The sequence below is a fragment of the Barbatula barbatula genome (assembly GCF_947034865.1).
Source record: "Barbatula barbatula genome assembly, chromosome: 23".
Taxonomy (NCBI): domain Eukaryota; kingdom Metazoa; phylum Chordata; class Actinopteri; order Cypriniformes; family Nemacheilidae; genus Barbatula; species Barbatula barbatula.
In genome coordinates this window covers 2,244,710-2,264,642 of record NC_136786.1, presented here as the reverse complement: position 1 = coordinate 2,264,642, position 19,933 = coordinate 2,244,710, and the positions used below count along the sequence as shown (strand labels likewise).

The 19,933-nt window shown below is 46.4% G+C and overlaps 2 protein-coding genes across 5 annotated transcripts; one reads left to right on the top strand and one right to left on the bottom strand.

Moving 5' to 3' along the window:
* The first annotated feature begins 786 nt into the window (after nucleotides 1-786).
* On the top strand, nucleotides 787-2,740 carry cox6b1 (cytochrome c oxidase subunit 6B1). Its single transcript, XM_079488168.1, has 4 exons — nucleotides 787-1,101; nucleotides 1,610-1,721; nucleotides 2,137-2,237; nucleotides 2,325-2,740. The coding sequence occupies exons 2-4, from the start codon at nucleotides 1,616-1,618 to the stop codon at nucleotides 2,376-2,378; spliced, it is 261 nt and encodes an 86-aa protein (XP_079344294.1). The 5' UTR covers nucleotides 787-1,101; nucleotides 1,610-1,615; the 3' UTR covers nucleotides 2,379-2,740.
* Nucleotides 2,726-19,731, bottom strand: katnip (katanin interacting protein). Of its 4 annotated transcripts, none has more exons than XM_079488104.1 (27): nucleotides 19,602-19,731; nucleotides 18,193-18,278; nucleotides 17,589-17,758; nucleotides 17,419-17,516; nucleotides 17,117-17,218; nucleotides 16,956-17,045; nucleotides 16,646-16,865; nucleotides 16,439-16,567; nucleotides 16,107-16,261; nucleotides 15,909-15,991; nucleotides 15,686-15,788; nucleotides 15,297-15,506; nucleotides 15,069-15,206; nucleotides 7,550-8,426; nucleotides 6,726-7,442; nucleotides 6,445-6,653; nucleotides 6,289-6,367; nucleotides 5,993-6,170; nucleotides 5,734-5,899; nucleotides 5,341-5,531; nucleotides 5,177-5,241; nucleotides 4,925-5,035; nucleotides 4,526-4,665; nucleotides 4,306-4,407; nucleotides 3,939-4,099; nucleotides 3,512-3,597; nucleotides 2,726-3,403 (listed from the first exon to the last, which is right to left on the bottom strand). In XM_079488104.1, the coding sequence occupies exons 1-27, from the start codon at nucleotides 19,611-19,613 to the stop codon at nucleotides 3,345-3,347; spliced, it is 4,737 nt and encodes a 1,578-aa protein (XP_079344230.1). In that variant the 5' UTR covers nucleotides 19,614-19,731; the 3' UTR covers nucleotides 2,726-3,344. The 4 variants fall into 4 exon arrangements, with proteins under 4 accessions (XP_079344230.1, XP_079344231.1, XP_079344229.1 ...); XM_079488105.1 differs by having other exon boundaries at nucleotides 15,297-15,503; nucleotides 19,602-19,681; XM_079488103.1 differs by having other exon boundaries at nucleotides 2,826-3,403; nucleotides 4,925-5,241; nucleotides 15,297-15,503; nucleotides 19,602-19,681.
* Between the last annotated feature and the right edge of the window lie 202 nt (nucleotides 19,732-19,933).

Here is a 19,933-nt window from a genome sequence, read left to right as displayed (position 1 = left end):
TAGCAAATCTTAATTGTTTAGCATTTCCTTTTTTTACATAGTCTTGTGTTCTTTGCGTTCAATTCGATACTTTATTTATTTTTGTTCAAATTCACCCTCTGGCTATTTATGTTATATTATGCGTGTATGTTTGTTTATTCTTCAGGTTATCTATACTGAATTGATACTTTTTCACTAAAAATATAAAATGCAAAAAAAAGGTAATTATTTTGTAGCCTATTATTTATTTAATTTAGTTTTTGTTCGTGTGTGCGCTGTCATGACACCGGTGACCATGTGGGTTTATGAACAAATAGTGAATCTTTCAAAAATGAGGTTAATGCATAAAAGGGAATTAAAAGAAAAGCGCGAGCGCGAGTTGTCCGTTGCAATACCATTTTATTGCTATTTCTATCCACATGCAATACCATTTTATTAGTTATAGGCCTATCTTATATGTGACACCAGCACCGCCTCCTGTACTAAGATGTACGTCACTTTTTAAACTTTCCTTTATTGCATGCACAACAAAAAAAAACAATGAGCGCATTCTCTGAATGTTCCTTTGGCCCGCGTGAGTCCGTCTGAAAAATGTACACCCTGACAGATCAAGGCACGTGAATCATGTTTTACAAATTTTACAAATGCATGTTTACATAGCCTACTTCATATAAAATCCTTAATATCCCATACGTTCAAGGTATAAGATGCTGAAATAAAAATTGTGTGAGGATAATTTTAAAATAACCTTTCCACGGTTGTTTTTCAATCGGCTAGTTAAATATTAACCGGCTGTTGTAAAACAACACACCTCGCTTTTCCGGATTTGATCCTTTACATTGTTTTATTCATTACATTAATGCACACAACATATGAAACAGATTATGTAGATTTGTATTTGCTGTTATATTGTTTTATTCTTCGAGTCCACATGTATGCACGTGGGCGCATCCCTATCGCATCTCATCTCTGTCTGTGTTTCAATGTGACCTGCGTCCGCCATACCGTGTGTGAAGGACTGCACGCCAGCCCTCAAGTGCACTTGATATAACGCCAAAGAAAGTGGATGTGGATCGTCTGACACTGAGCAAATTCACTTCCAACCGCCAGTCACCCAGAGAGGTAAAACACACATTATTACATTTCTTTTAATGCGCGTGATCATTTAAGGGCTTTATTGAAATGTTTAATACAATTATTAAATTACATCGGATATGAATTGTAAAAGGAAAAGCGAAAGCAAAATGAGAATATATCTGCTCTCATATAGGCCCACAATATTACAGTATTATAAACAATATTTAAAAACTTTTTTCGGTGTATTATTTTACAGTTAACACGGACGTCACATATATAACACATTAATCTCATAATACAGACGCATATGGCTTCGTCATAGGTCCTTCAGATACCCGTATATATTCTACTGTACAAATATAAAAAGCCAACACATGCTGAACTGAATAATATTATAGACTCATTTGAGCAGATTTTTAGAATGTCAATCATTATAGAGTAGCCTATATTGTTCAGGGTGCATTTATTTCATATAGTTTGGTGTCTATAGAACAGTAGTTTAAGTGTTAAATGTAAACATTTGTTTTTATGGGTATGTGAATATGTGTTTAAGGAAACAATGGCCGAAGACATCCAGCAGAAACTGGAGAAGTATCGCACAGCGCCGTTTGACTCGCGCTTCCCCAACCAGAACCAGACCAAAAACTGCTGGCAGAATTACCTGGGTCAGTCCCACATGCATTCTTTAAAAGGACAATTCATTCACTATCGGGTATTCGTGTGGATGTATTGAGTTACAAATTATAATGTTTCCTTAGCTTTGTGATCTATCTGTTGATTAATCTGACTTAAAGGGCCAGTTCACTGAAGAATACAAACTATTTTCCCTCATATGGTTTAAAACCTGCATGCGACTCTTTCTACAGTGGAACACAAAAGAAGATATTTTGAGTGGTTTTGTGTTCATACAATGGAAGTCAATGGGGTTAAGTGTTGAAGACATTTGTCGAAATGTCTTCTTTTGTGTTTTGCAGAAGAACTAAAGTAAAACGGGGTCGAAATAAAACAAGAGTGAGTAAATAATGCTTCTTGTGCCATCAGCTCCTCATATTTCATATTTTAAAAAATATTATTTCGCAGATTTTCACCGATGCCAAAAAGCTCTGGATGCCAAAGGTGTTGACACAGCCCCATGTGAATGGTACAGACGAGTCTACAAGTCTCTCTGCCCTATTTCCTGGGTAAATATTTTCTCCTTTCCTATTTACTTTCCAAGCAGCCGAATTGTGAAAATGGTCATTACACAAAATGGTATTTGTGATGCTCAGATTGAGAAGTGGGACACGCAGATGGAGGAGGGAACTTTCCCTGGCAAGATCTGAACATATTCGTCTCCAAAGCACCTGCATCAGAGGGACCGGAACGCGTGTGTCTGTGACCTCCAGCTGAGCAGGGCCTTACCAATGTCTGATCAAAAACGCCACTGTCCAGCCGGAGGACGAGAGACATTATCATTCCTTATTTAAACGAATGTGTTGCAGATTCTGAATTAAACTCAAGAAGTTGTAATGTGATTCAGACGTGTTGTGTTTCATTGAGTTCCTGTCAACAGTAATGACGTGTTGCAGGTTCTTCACACTTGAACATCTGAAATTCTTCACAGTGATGCAATCAAAAAATGACTATTAGTTCTCTACAATTGGGCATTAATTGTCCAGTCATAAGTTATGCTTTAGTCCTAATGAGGTTTTTAATAAAAGGAAAGATCAGAGATTTGTCCAAACAGAATAAAATACTTCACTATTGTAACAAAACAGTGACCATTTTTAAAAGGATATTTGATATTTATTTAAGAATTACAGTTGCTTTAATATGAGGTAAACTGGCAGTAGTTGCATAATATTTGAAATACGTAGTGTCTTATATTAAACTGACAAAGGAAACATAAGTGTTGAAATATTGTGAATATGTTATGTTGATGGTTATGATGATATCTATTTAAAATATTCAGAAATGACTGAACAAAAAACAAATGACAAATGTGGACCATTATAACCAGTATTATGTGTCATGAAATATTATTATTGAAAGAAGCTTATTACTGTGCATGGTATTTTCTTCCTTTAAACTGAAATCATACGAGTAAAAGGACACTTTAAAATAGTCCAGTATTGTACAGTGACTCGAAAACATAACAAAATCATTATCAAATATACAGAAATATCATACAAAACGTACATACAAACTGGAGTGTGTGTGTGTTGAGGTCACTGAATTTTCTTAAAGTTTTTAATTTATGTTTTTAAAGAAAATCAAAACCTGGTCCGGTACAAGTCTGTCGGGTTCTTTCAGTATTGCTGCTTTCCATGTTTTCGCGAGTCGGTCATGCAGGTTTTCGGCCGCAGAGCTGAAATAATAGAATTTACACATTTATTTGGAGACAAATTTTTTTTTATAACAATTACTTCTTAAAATCTTTTTCTAAGTAAACGTTAGTGTGGAGTTTCTTGTGCACCTGGGTCAGCTGTTTGTTTCTTCTTGTGCTGGTGAATGATTTGATTTTCATTGGTCAATTTCACATCCTGGTCCTCCACATGGTTGCTATAACAACAGAAAAAAGTGGGTTTTACTAAAGACACACAGAAATGTCCGTTTACGTGAATACCAAAGTAAACCTGAATGTTCCATATGGATGATGGTCCACAACAACAAAGAACCGCCTACTCACCTGTCAATCAAAAGGATTTTTACTTTGCAGGTTACCAGACTGATGGATTCTGTTTGTATAGGGTTTCATTTTATTTCTTTGAGAATAGAATTATCTTTCCATGGGTCTGTCAACACCAGCTGTCTGTGTTGTGTTTGGTATTGAGAGATCTTCAGATATGTGTTTCTGACGGCATGAACTGAATGTGCATTACAGTCGTCTGGTTTGCGTGTACCTGATAATTCTGCTCTTCTCTCTGTGTGTGATGTTCATGTTGTCTGTGAATAATATGGTGTGATACGGCACAACAGGATCCAGCGTTGGCAGAATTCCTCGTGAAGCGTGCTTCACGCACTCCAAAATCCCATTGTACACCAACAGATCGTCAACGAGAAGCTAAAAACACACACGAACAAAAATACCAAAGCAATGCACATTCAGGTCAAAAGGTCTGATGCATCTTATGAGAATAAAGCCAGGGAGAGTCCACATGCCCACACGGACAGTATAAGCATGGACAGCATCAGCAAAAAAACACCAGTCAGAACGCTTTACTTCCACTGGTTCAAACCATTGAATTGACACGTGAAAGCAGATATTACCCCAAATTCTTTGACTCCTCGCTGTGGTGTTTTGGAGTAGTTCCACAATTTAATCATGGAAACAGTCATGGGCTTGTCAAAGATGACATAGACACGGTTCACCTAAGAGGACAAACCGTATGAGAGAACACAGGCTTTTATCCAAAATGACAAAAAAGAGATTCTTCAAAAATGAAAGACTTAGAAAGAGAGCGTTTTGGAAAGAAATGATTGTCCTCACCAGTCCGGGCAGCACAGGAGCGAGCCACATGTGTCGCCCATCATGTGTGTTACTGACTCCGTCGATCAGTTTGTCAGGTGTGCGCATGTCACCACACACGTTGTCTAAAACATTCACGCTGTCTGGGAACGCGGCGATGTCTGAGAGACAAACCGTCAAAGAATATCACACAGACACGAACGCATCAGCAGAAATGCAAAAAATAGATTTATAAAAAATATTTCACACTTTCCCGACAAACGGTAACTTTAAAGTTGAATGAATGAGTTAGTCAGATCAGCCTTAAGAAAGCAAAATTTTGATATCTGCCGTTTGGGTTTGGAGTGAATTGAGGGTAAGGATTTTAGGGAAACTTGTCCTGTAAGCACTATTCCATGTGTGTGTTTTTTATAAGGATACTGTTGTCACTCAGTAGGATCTTCTGGTCATTCTGGTCGTAGAATTCCAGGCCATTTAGACCGATGTAGTACGGGTCACCCCACGTGGTCAACAACTGCAGCTGAAATATGACTAACACACTTTCAGTTAAAGAAAACAACACGTACACGTGTATCACATATGTGAGTCTCAACCTCAGGACAGGATCAACTGAACTGAACCTCACGCTAATAATCGCACTGCACTTGTGTAATGAGATGAAAGTGAGGATACATCCACAGGGCTTTAATGGAGCTTCATAATCCATACTGGCCAACTCATCTCTCCTGACACCAGCCCTAAAGACACACACGTCTCACTTTAAATTCTCTATAGAAGTTGTCATATTTCATAACTTTTATATTATTCAGTGTATACAGTCCAGAATGATTGTGTACCTGTGAGGGTGTGTGTCGGTCTCCATTAAGTGTCTGTTATGAGAGGCACCGCTGGTCTCAGACTGCAGATAATCTATGAACAGAATCTCCTGTGCGAAATCAAAGTGACAGTTCCCGGGACCCTTCCGAATGAGAAATCCCTCGACAGGAGAAATGCACACTCCATCTAGAAACACCTGAAGAACCTTCACCTGCGATAAACACAAAAGGTGCTTAGTAAGTCACTAAAAAAATTATAATTGTACTGTGCATATATCTTTTTTTAAAGACAATATAAATACATATTATAACTAAAACTAGCCAGTTTGTATGTCCATTTACAGTTGCGGCTCCAGATCTAAAATGTTGCCAAACGAACTCAAGATCATTTCAGAGATGAGATTAGATACTCACACCCCTGTAAGAGTCTTCAGGAGATTTATTGTAGTTCCATATTCTGAGTCCGGCGATCGTGTGAGGCTGATCGAACCGCACCGTGAATGTGTGATCATAACCAGATGTGTACGGTATCAGCCACATGTGCTTATCATCCGCTGTGATATTCACCCCATCAAACAGCCTGAGACAGAGAGAGAGATGCTTCATAAACACCCCAAAAACTGTTTTAATCTGATATATCGTTTGAATATGAGAGAGACAGGGGTATACTGACTTGTCCAGAGTTCGAAGGTCATTGCTATATTCAGGGAGTTCGTTAAGGTCACGGGGTGATGCTGTTACCATGGTGACATCAACAGGAATACTCTCACCCCCTTTATCAACAATCTCCAACCCCGTCAAACCTATATAGTGAGTGTCACCCCATGACATCACCAGATTCAGCTGCAGGGCTACACACACACGCACACACACATATATTGTAGAATATGGTTGGGTGATGTATTAATGAACTAATTCTCTAATCTTGTAAATCAGAATGGTTTGGGTCTGTGGTTTATTGGTACTAACTGCTGCCTGTATGAAGTCCACTTGTCTCCTCTGTAGTATCAGCACATGATTCTTCTGCAGGATTTAGATTCGCTCTCATCTAACACAAAACACATTCCACAAAATTAAACCTTTTATGAGTGTTTTTGTCATTGTCTTTATAACACACACACACACCAGAGGACTGTTCTGTCTCAATCCGGCCCGTGTGAAGGGTCTCTCTTCTCCTTCACCATCAGCCGTCCGTGGCCGCTCCAGTTCTTCTTCCTCCACACCCGGACCACCCACGTCCATGTCACCCCGAAACGTGTCGTCAAACTGAGCCATCGCCTCCAGTATGTCATCGTCGGTAGTGAAGAGAATAGTGTCGCCGAATTGATCCAATGCTACAAAAACATGAAGTCAACATTCATTTTACTTAAGCAAACATCTGTAGCTCGATCATCTCGTGGTCGTACCTCCTGAGAGAGTTCCAGAAGCTTTGGCGATCTCTCCTTTGAAGATAAAGTGCCCATCCAAAAGAATCTCAATCTCTCGTGCCCCTCTGAACGAGTGAATCCTGGACTTGTTGTAATTCCAAACACGGATCATCGCTAGGCTACACTTAACACCCAGATCCATAGAGATGACGTGTTTGCGTCCTGGGGTGAACGGAGCCAGCCAGAGGTGCATGTCGTCTTGCGTGCGATGAATGCCATCTATCAGGTTGGTAATGACGCGCGGGTCTTTCCCGTAAGCCGGGAGAATGTTAATATCCGGCGGGTCGGCTGTGATGTGGACGGGCACGACCGGCTCGCCGCTGGAGGAGAAAATCTCTATACCGTTGAGCCCGACGTAGTGCCGGTCGCCCCACGTAGACGTGATGTTGATGACGAGATTACGTCCTTGAGGTAGAACCGGGATTTCAAAGTCTTCATCAGGGTCACGGGGGTCATCTTCAGGGTCAGAATCCAGAACAGGGGCAGAGGGCCGACGGGTGGCTACTGGTGTCGAGCGAGACTGCCGCTGGACGAACTCATCGAAAATATCTCCCTCCAGAGCCATGTTCGAGATTCGGCCTCGCTGACACTGGTTAAATTTGGTTAGTGAGTCCCATGATTCCATTAAGGGATCGTCCGCTTCACACCAGTGAGGCTTCAGTCTTCTGTTACGGCCGGATGCTGGAACACTTTTCTCTATTGTGACAAACAGAACAAGACAATATTTTAATATACTTTTGTACTTCTACATTTACTAAAGGGATACTATGTGGACATTATGAGGATTGGGGATGTTTGTGCACCTGTTGTCGTGATGTCACTGTTGAGGTCACCACTGTAGTTTACTTGTCTTTTGTTTGCAGAACTTCTTCTGCCACTGACGGGTCGCTCCGCCCTTTTGACCTGCTCATCCCACAGATCCAAATCTCGGTGCCTCTCTTGTGAGTCTTGTTCTACCTGTGTACTCTGTTCTCTTTCATGTTTGGCCTCTAAGTTCAACCCCAAATCGGGGTCTAAATTCAATGAGTCTGAGGTGAATTCACCGGATGTCGTCCTATGGAGGGGGGCAACTGCCCTGTGACCGGACGCCTGTTTGCAGGCACGCACAGGGTTGCAGGATATATCGGGAAGCACTGATTGTTTGTGTTCTGTATTCTGAGGTTGGAGCCAGGGTGGACGCTCCTGCTCCTGCTCCTGACCCCTGTCAGCTCCGTCCGGCCAGCCCCGATTCAGCAGCTGAAGCCAATGTGGAATCTGACTGGAGGATGGCTGCGTGGTCACTGTCTTCATTTGTCGTCCTGGAAGCTCCCCCACTGTCCGCTGCGACGGCAAAGTGAGGTTCAAAGGGGGAGAGTCACTCTCCAGTGAGTCTCTATGCATTTCGGTCGCAGAGTTAACCGGACGAGCTGTGCTTCTATCTGATTGGTCGTCCTGATCCGGACTTGTTTCTACTGTAGGGGAATGTGATTTGCTAGCGCTGGACTCATGGTTACAGGGGTCTTGCAGGTGTCTTGACGACAAAGGGCTTGGAGAGGTGCACTCTGGGGGATGTGATTCCTGGAGTTCAACGCAGTTGCTGTATTCAAAGACCTGATTCCCACAACCCTTCTCCAGCTCTCCCTCAAACACAAGAGTGCTGTTTACATACACACGCACATCACGAGCCCCCACGTCCAGATCCTGCCGGACAAAAAACACGAAGATGTTCACAAATAACACAGATATTTGTTAGTGAAGAACAAAAGCATCTAGTTACTTCTGAAGGCCTAGTCAGAGAATGTTTTAAAAAGTTAAATTCAATAAGAAACAATCGTGCTGAGAAAATTGATCCAATGTGTAAACTAGACTGTTTTGTTCTTAAGAAACGTGACATGTTATAGTCTTCTTGTAGACCACAACATTGGTTATTGGTTTGATTCACAAAATGCAGACATACAGAATTTTTTAGCCTGAATGTACTGTAGGTGGCTAAACAGATAAAAACGGATACATTTTGTGTCTGCAAAAATATACAAATATTATTGTCTGATACAACTGTAAGACTCATCACATAAAATAAAACACCTCTGCTTTTTAAGTTACATGAAGACATGTGATTTATATCTGTACCGTACAGTGATGCTGTCATTAGCAATACTGCTTAGAACACAGACTGAGAACATGAGAGGTCGTGTTACATTCGCATTATAACACACAAACACACCGTACGAGTCACACCCTACCGTTATGTCTGTACATCAGTGAATTCTTGTAAATAGAAGTAGAGACGTGATCATTCAGGTTTCCTGTTGTAGTTCTGTAGACAGTGTGCTGTGATCACAGATAAACTCAACTAATCCCTAACGCTAATCTCCAACTGTTCTACACACACAAGCTTCCACACACGTGCTTCCACACACACACACAAATGCTTCCACACACACACACAAATGCTTCCACACACACACATGCGCTTCCACACACGTGCTTCCACACACAAACGCTTCCACACGCACACACAAGCGCTTACACACACACGCGCTTCAACACACACACATACGCTTCCACACACACACACACGCTTCCACACACGTGCTTCCACACACACACACAAATGCTTACACACACACACACAAATGCTTACACACACACACACACGCTTCCACACACACACACGCGCTTCCACACACGTGCTTCTACACACACACAAACGCTTCCACATGCACACACAAGCGCTTACACACACACACACGCGCTTCCACACACACACACACGCTTCCACACACACACACACGCTTCCACACACACGCGCTGCCACACACACGCGCTTCCACACACACGCGCTTCCACACACACACACACACGCTTCCACACACACGCGCTTCCACACACACACACGCACACACACAAATGCTTCCACACACACACACAAATGCTTCCACACACACACACGCGCTTCCACACACACACACACGCTTCCACACACACACACACGCGCGCGCTTCCACACGTGCACGCTTCCACACACACACGCGCGCTTCCACACACACACGCGCACTTCCACACACACACACGCACTTCCAAACACACACACGCACACTTCCACACATACGCTTCCGCACACACACACGCTTCCACACACGTGCTTCAACACACACGCACGCTTCCACACACGCACGCTTCCACACACACGCACGCTTCCACACACACGCACGCTTCAACGCACACACGCACGCTCCAACGTACACACGCACGCTTCCACACACACGCACGCTTCCACACACACGCACGCTTCAACACACACACCCGCTCCAGCGTACACACGCTTCCACACACACGCTTCCACACACACAAGCTTCCACACACACACGTTTCCACACACACACGTTTCCACACACACACGTTTCCACACACACACGTTTCCACACAAACACGCTTCCACACACACACACGCTTCCACACACACACACGCGCTTCCACACACACACACGCTTCCACACACACACACTTCCACACCCACGCTTCCACACACACACACGCTTCCACACACACACGCTTCCACACCCACGCTTCCACACACACACACGCTTCCACACACACGCTTTCACAAACACACACGCTTCCACACGCACGCTTCCACACGCACGCTTCCACACGCACGCTTCCACACGCACGCTTCCACACGCACGCTTCCACACGCACGCTTCCACACGCACGCTTCCACACGCACGCTTCCACACGCACGCTTCCACACGCACGCTTCCACACGCACGCTTCCACACGCACGCTTCCACACGCACGCTTCCACACGCACGCTTCCACACGCACACACGCAAATGCTTCCACACACACACACAAATGCTTCCACACACACACACGCGCTTCCACACACACACACGCTTCCACACACACACACGCGCGCGCTTCCACGCGTGCACGCTTCCACACACACACGCGCGCTTCCACACACACACGCGCACTTCCACACACACACACGCACTTCCAAACACACACACGCACACTTCCACACATACGCTTCCGCACACACACACGCTTCCACACACGTGCTTCAACACACACGCACGCTTCCACACACGCACGCTTCCACACACACGCACGCTTCCACACACACGCACGCTTCCACACACACGCTCCAACGTACACACGCACGCTTCCACACACACGCACGCTTCCACACACACGCACGCTTCAACACACACACCCGCTCCAGCGTACACACGCTTCCACACACACGCTTCCACACACACAAGCTTCCACACACACACGTTTCCACACACACACGTTTCCACACAAACACGCTTCCACACACACACACGCTTCCACACACACACACGCGCTTCCACACACACACGCGCTTCCACACACACACACTTCCACACCCACGCTTCCACACACACACACGCTTCCACACACACACACTTCCACACCCACGCTTCCACACACACACACGCTTCCACACACACGCTTTCACAAACACGCACGCTTCCACACGCACGCTTCCACACGCACGCTTCCACACGCACGCTTCCACACGCACGCTTCCACACGCACGCTTCCACACGCACGCTTCCACACGCACGCTTCCACACGCACGCACGCTTCCGCGCACGCACGCTTCCACACACGCACGCAACCCTTCCACGCACGCACGCACGCTTCCACGCACGCACAAACGCTTCCACACACACACGCGCTTCTACACACACACGCCCTTCCACACACACGCGCTTCCACACACACACACACACGCGCTTCCACACACACACGCGCTTCGACACACACACGCGCTTCCACACACACACGCGCTTCCGCACACACACACACGCTTCCGCACACACGCTTCCGCACACACACGCTTCCTCACACACGCTTCCTCACACACACGCTTCCACATACACACGCTTCCACACACACACGCTTCCACACACACACGCTTCCACACACACACACGCTTCCACACACACACACGCTTCCACACACACACACGCTTCCACACACACACACGCTTCCACACACACACACCCTTCCACACACACACACACACACATGCTTCAACACACACGCACCATCGTACGCACGCTTCCACACACACTTCCACACATACACGCAACCTTCCACACACACACACGCTTCCACACACACGCTTCCACACACACAAGCGCTCCAACGTACGCACGCTTCCACACACACGCACGCTTCCGCTCACACAAACGCACGCTTCGACTCACACGCACGCTTCCAGACACACACGCACGCTTCCACACACACGCACGCTTCTACACACACATACGCACGCTTCCACACACACACGCACGCTTCCACACACACACAAACGCTTCCACACACACACAAACGCTTCCACACACACACAAACGCTTCCACACACACACAAACGCTTCCACACACACACAAACGCTTCCACACACACACACGCTCTTCCAAACACACACGCACGCTTCCACACACACACACGCTTCTGCACACACCCTTCCGCACACACACACACGCTTCCACACACACGCACGCTTCCACACACACGCACGCTTCCACACACACACACATGCTTCAACACACACGCACCATCGTACGCACGCTTCCACACACACTTCCACACATACACGCAACCTTCCACACACACACACGCTTCCACACACACACACGCTTCCACACACACAAGCGCTCCAACGTACGCACGCTTCCACACACACGCACGCTTCCGCTCACACAAACGCACGCTTCCACTCACACGCACGCTTCCACTCACACGCACGCTTCCAGACACACACGCACGCTTCCACACACACGCACGCACGCTTCTACACACACATACGCACTCTTCCACACACACACGCACGCTTCCACACACACACAAACGCTTCCACACACACACAAACGCTTCCACACACACACAAACGCTTCCACACACACACAAACGCTTCCACACACACACAAACGCTTCCACACACACACACGCATTTCCAAACACACACGCACGCTTCCGCACACACACACGCTTCTGCACACACCCTTCCGCACACACACACACGCTTCCACACACACGCACGCTTCCACACACACGCACGCTTCCACACACACGCACGCTTCCACACACACGCACGCTTCCACACACACGCACGCTTCCACACATACGCACGCATCCACACACACGCACGCTTCCACACACACGCACGCTTCCACACAAACGCACGCTTCCACACAAACGCACGCTTCCACACAAACGCACGCTTCCCCACACACGCACGCACTCTTCCACACACACAAAAAAAGGACGCTTCCACACACACACGCACGCTTTCACACACACACACGCACGCTTCCACACACACAAACACACGCTTCACACACACGCACGCTCATACACACTATCGCGTCCACACACACACGCACGCGCTTCCACACACACGCGCTTCCACACACACACACACGCTTCCACACACACGCGTCCACACACACGCTTCTACACACACACAAACGCTTCCACACACACACACGCGCTTCCACACACACGCGCATCCACACACAAACACGCCCATCCGCACACACACACGCGCATCCGCACACACAAACGCGCTTCCGCACACACACACGCGCTTCCGCACACACACGCGCTTCCGCACACACACACGCGCTTCCGCACACACACACGCTTCCGCACAAACACACACGCTTCCGCACACACACGCTTCCGCACACACACACACGCTTCCGCACACACACGCTTCCGCACACACACGCTTCCTCACACACACGCTTCCACACACACACGCTTCCACACACACACGCTTCCACACACACACGCTTCCACACACACACGCTTCCACACACACACGCTTCCACACACGCTTTCACACACACACACGCTTCCACACACACACACGCGCTTCCACACAAACACACACACGCTTCCACACACGCTTTCACACACACACGGTTCAACACAAACACACGCTTCCACACACACACACGCTTATGCTTCAACACACACGCACCAACGTACGCACGCTTCCACACGCACACACACTTCCACACATACACGCTTCCACACACACACACGCTTCCACACACACAAGCGCTCCAACATACCCACGCTTCCACACACACGCACGCTTCCACTCACACAAACGCACGCTTCCACTCACACACACGCACGCTTCCAGACACACGCAAGCACGCTTCCACACGCACGCTTCCACATACATACGCACGCTTCCACACACGCACGCTTCCACACACACACAAACGCTTCCACACACACAACAAAGCTTTCACACACACACAAACGCTTCCACACACACACGCACTTCCAAACACACACGCACGCTTCCGCACACACACACGCTTCCGCACACACCCTTCCGCACACACACACACGCTTCCACACACACACACGATTCCACACACACGCACGCTTCCACACACACGCACGCTTCTACACAAACGCACGCTTCTACACAAACGCACGCTTCCACACGCACGCATGCTTCCACACACACGCACGCACGCTTCCCCACACACGCACGCACGCTTCCACACACACAAACGCACGCTTCCACACACACACGCACGCTTTTACATACACACACGCACGCTTCCACACACACAAACGCACGCTTCCACACACACACACGCACGCTCATACACACTATCGCGTCCACACACACACGCACGCTTCCACACACACGCACGCTTCCACACACAAGCACGCTACCACACGCTGGCTCCGACACAATCGGCCACTTCCACACAATCGCAAACTTCCACACACAGACACGCTCGCTTCGCTTCCACACACACACGCTTCCACACGCTTCCACACACACGCACGCTTCCACACACACACACACGCACGCTTCCACTCACACACACACACGCTTCAACACACACGCACGCTTCCACACACACACACACGCACGCTTCCACACACACACACGCACGCTTCCACACCCACACGCACGCTTCCACACACACACGCACGCTTCCACACACATACACGCACTTCCAAACACATGCACGCTTCCGCACACACACACACACGCTTCTGCACACACACGCTTCCACACACACGCACGCTTCCACACACACGCACGCGTCCACACACACAAATACATACATATATATATATATTCTATATTGATAGGGTTGTTCCCTTTTTTTTGTACGGAGAGCAAAAGATTTAAAATGTACAGCTACAATACAATGACAATAAAGATATTCTAATTTAAATGACACACCATAGACCATAGAAATATTTTTTAGAATGATTTAATTTTTTTTAGCTGAATCTTGCCTTGATGTACTCACACTGAGACTTCGGTTATAATTCCAGAATTTAATTCTAGAAATGGTGAAATCCGGAGAGCGATCCACATTCCTGATGATGAAATACAGCTGGACAGGCGGGTGAAATGGACACGTCCACATGTGACGCTCTTTTGTTGTCTAAACACACAAAACAAACTTGATTATTATGAATTAACCGTGTACTATACTGTTTTCTGCTAAGAATAATGACGTTTACAAAATACGTACTTTAGTTTTTCCATTGACGAGTGCAGCGAGATTTCCAGGCTGGTCTGTGTTTCGGATGTCCAGGTCATGTGGAGAGACGAAGAGTTTTTGATTTTGTGGACAGAAGAACTGAATTTCGGTGAGCCCGACCTGACTCGGGTGACCCCAGTTCGACAAGATCTCCATGGTAACGTAAAGGGTCGACGTTTCAGGAATGGATGCTTCTCTCTGCTGTCCATAAAACAGAGAATATATGTTTTTTCAATCAAGCGCATCAGGTCACATGACCCTGTAAAGACACCAGGAATGACTATTGGACAACACAATTTAGTGCCCAGTGACATCAGCCTGAAAAAGAAAGTCTGAGAAAGTTATAGATTAGAGATAAGATAACAAAAAGTTTTCCTCACGTTACTCATAGTAAAGCGGTCATCGGTGATGTGTGTGTTAGTGGGACCAGACTGATCCTCAACATCAATCCTCTCCAGAGCGTTTAACAAATGCTTCTGCTGTCTGAAACATCACAGAGAGAAAGACAGACAGACAGATAGAGAAACAGACAGTTCAATGTTATTGGTGGAGAAAAATATTTAGGCACAGATGTCAAGCACTCGGTGTGTGTGTGTGTGTTACCTGGGTTCCATGAGAGCGATTCTCTTCATAGCTCTGATGACATGATAATGACCTTCATCGTCATCTTCTTCATCGTCCTCATCCTGCTCCTCATAAACAGATGGACGGATTAAACAGATTTTTTTACATAAATAATCCACTTCACAATCCCTCATGAGCACATTTACTGTTAACAATGTCATGTACATAAAGCTGTACCGTTGTGCGATGATGTTGTCTGCTGTCTCTTCCCTGCGTGTCTGTGTTTTCTCTCTGCAAGGCCTGAAACACACTGCTAGCCGTCTCTTCTGAATCTCTCTCCTCCTGCACTTTACGAGCCGCAGACAGGGGGCGCTCTATTCGACTCCATGACCCTACAAGAGAATAGAAATAATTTGTGCTTTTAAATTGTATGTGGGAAATGTGTGTATGTGTGTGAGATATCAGACTTTGAATGCTTTGAACTAAAACAAATGCTTCAAAGAAACTAGAATCATGTTTGTAGATGTATAAATGTGTTTGCAGGCATCTATAGTGGGTGTCGAGCTCACGTGACATATCGTGTGAAGTCTCAGACGCTCTCTCTGTCGGTCTCCTCACAGGGAGGGCTTTGGTAGGGATGTATGACTCGAAGTTTTCTTTTCTTTTAGCCGAGAGAGAACGCTCAATCTTTTGCCCACCTATTCACACAAACCACGGTTTGAAAAAGAAAGAATGACAAGATTGAAGCTGGCAGTAACTACCGTGAGTTTGCTTACCTTGAGTCGAGGGACTAAACTCCAGCATGATGAGGTCACCGTGACTAAGCTGTTTGTTGATTGGCTGCTTTGTGGGTTGGGCGCGAAGTGTCATGTCAGGGAGGCTGTCACTGCTCTCCTCTCGTTCGATCTGTTCCTCGATCCATTCCTCCTCTGACTCTTCTCCGGCCGAGTCTCTGCTTCCTCGGCCGACGCTCACCTCCAGGCTTCTCCGTAACGCCTAACACACACACACGGCTTGCATCATTTGCTTCCAGGTGAACTAACCCAGTGTGTGTGCTTGCATTTTGTGACAGTATCTCTGACTTACTTTGACCTGGTCAGGATTTAAAAGAACTCTGTCGACAGTCTCCGGTTCACTGTGTGACTTCAGACCCATCGATCGTCTTTCACGAGGAGACTGACACCGAGAAACACAGAAGCGTTATCATTGAACATGTAAAACACATCTGGAATCGTGCAGGTGCTCACCTCCATATCCACGCTCTCAAACGGCTCAAAGTCATCTGAATATTTGTGTTCTGGAGAAATCTTCACTTTATTTCCAGTCTCAGTGCAGATGTACATTGATTCCTATAGGTGTGAGCAAACAGAAGAAGAGAACACAAGATTTATAATTAACTTAAGTTTCTCCCAGAAGGCTGTTGGTCGACAGGACATCGCTACAGTATCTGGTTGCTAGGATAATCTGTGAGGTTGCTAGGTTGCCTTCCCATCCATGATGCTCTGGTCTTAAATTTTACTACGCCAAGAGTAATGTGACACGCGTGTACCTGCACCCATTGTCGTCTGTGCGTTTTCTCAGGGGCCGTGTGACTCCGTTGTTTCTGTTGATCTGACTCACACTTCTCTCCGCTTGATCTGGAGGAATCTAGAGGAACACAGGGACTTTATCTCGAGCAGCAGGTCAAAGGCGGTTTATGAGTATATGTCGGGTGTTTACCTGCGGTCCGTGTGCTCCTGTGTGTGTTTGGAAAGGGCACTGCGGTGGGCAGAACAGTTCTTCTGCTGGAGCTGCTCACATGAGCGCCGTTGATGTAGAGGTTAAAGCCCTGCTCCAAGAGCTCCAGCTCCTCCTGCCGGGGGTCTTTCTTCTGCAGTCGCCTCAGAGCCCTGACATAAGATGTACATACATAAGAAAATGAACAGATTGAATAGCTTTGCTCCAAACAAACATTTTGAGCCTTACATGTGCCTGAATGCATGATTCAGCTTTCCAAAACCGTATCCAACACCCTACAGAGATCACATGTCATCTCATAAGAACCTATTAACAGCCGCTGGGTTCAGAGGGTTCACGCCACTTAATGTCACTCAATTCCTCTGTCCAATTTAAGCGCACCGTTAGAATTTCACTCCACTGTATTTTCTGCCCATCCGAGCGTCTGAGTAGTGTGTTCAATCATACAGAACGTCACATGGACGGGCAGCGTCTGCACACGTCTGTAACAGTAGCCCGAGTTTCAGCCTGAGCTCAGGCAAACTTAACCTATTTTTGTGTTATCTGACCTGTGTTTGTACATTTGTGTCAGGGTGTCTCATCCAACCTGTTTTTCTGCTGCAGGCTGATTAAATATTCATCCAGTTTCTCCTCGGTGGAGGAGTGTTTTCCTCCCTTGCTCCTCCTGAGCTCCTGCCACAGAGAGAACAAAAACTCAGGTACCGATCACCAGAATGAATGGGATGATTAACAGATAGACAGGTTTGAGAGAAGAGAGAGAGAGATATGTGCTAAGATGGGAGACAGAGAGAACGAACAAAACAAAGGTAAATATCAAGAAGACAGACAAATGGCACAAGAGAGAGAGAGGGGAGAGAGAGAGGGGAGAGAGAGAGGGGGGAGAGAGAGAGAGGGGAGAGGGAGAGAGGGAGAGAGGGAGAGAGGGAGAGGGAGAGAGAGAGAGAGAGAGAGAGAGAGAGAGAGAGGGGAGAGAGAGAGGGGAGAGAGAGAGGGAGAGGGAGAGAGAGAGGGAGAGAGAGAGATAGAGGGAGAGGGAGAGAGAGAGGGAGAGAGATAGAGGGAGAGAGAGAGAGAGAGAGAGAGAGAGAGAGAGAGAGGGGAGAGAGAGAGGGGAGAGAGAGAGGGAGAGGGAGAGAGAGAGGGAGAGAGAGAGATAGAGGGAGAGGGAGAGAGAGAGGGAGAGAGATAGAGGGAGAGAGAGAGAGAGAGAGAGAGAGAGAGGAAACAGACAGGTCAGGTCTTACAGATTCTGAGATGTTTCTCAATCCCAGCACCTGGACACTACAGAGAAGAGATTAGAAAAGAAAAAAAGAGCAGAAAAAGAAGAAATCGCAAGAGTGTAAGTGACAAACTCAAACTTCTTCATGCAATCAAATGTGTATGTAAAGGGCAAACATTCAAGACACGTGCCATGTGTTTCTGTCAGGTGGTTACAGTATGACAGTATATCCCACATAGCAACACGCTGACGAGTAATATTAATAAATAGACATTAAACTTGGCAAACTCGCAAATGCCATAAATCCAATGTACCTTTATCAAAGGCAAGCAGATATTAAAAACCCATTCACAGCTAAAAGATGCAAATACTAGAATCAAACAACACAGATTGCAAAAACGGTAAAGACGTAAAGAACAGACATGTCCTTTAATTAAAGCTTTAGCTATGCAATACAGAATTCTTATAGGAAAAGGGGCAAAGCGCGTATTCAACCAAACTGGCATTCTACTCACTGAGATTATGACATTTATACATCTTAAGAAACAAAAACTTTACTGATCTTTAACCTGTGACTAAAGGCATTAAACACATGTTATTGTTTAGATAAGAAACACATATTGAACAGATGTTTTAAATCAGATAGCCCCTCTGCTAACAGCACATTAGCTCGCTCCGCTACTGAACTCCTAAGAGACAAATCACTCTATCCGCATGAGTATTCATTCTTGAACAGATGAAATAAACGTGCTGTATAAGAAAAGCTTTCGACTCACATTCCATGACATTTCTGTGCTTATATCGCTCTTCTGTTTGCTCCAGTCTCTCTGTGTTGTTGCGCTCAGCGACGGCTGGTAACCAGGTAAGACGTCGACCAATCACAACTTGTTGTCAAGCCACAGCCCCCGCCCACACCGCTACGCCGGAACGTAACGGAAATGCTGACCAATCACATCGCACCACTAACAATAAGCCCCGCCTATGCAGAAGCTGCGGGAGGAGGATGCTGACAAATCACGGTGAGATTCGCGCCGCTGTGGGTGACGTAGAATATAACGGTAAACACACGTAATATATGAAACAATATAAATATGATATTGAAGTAAAT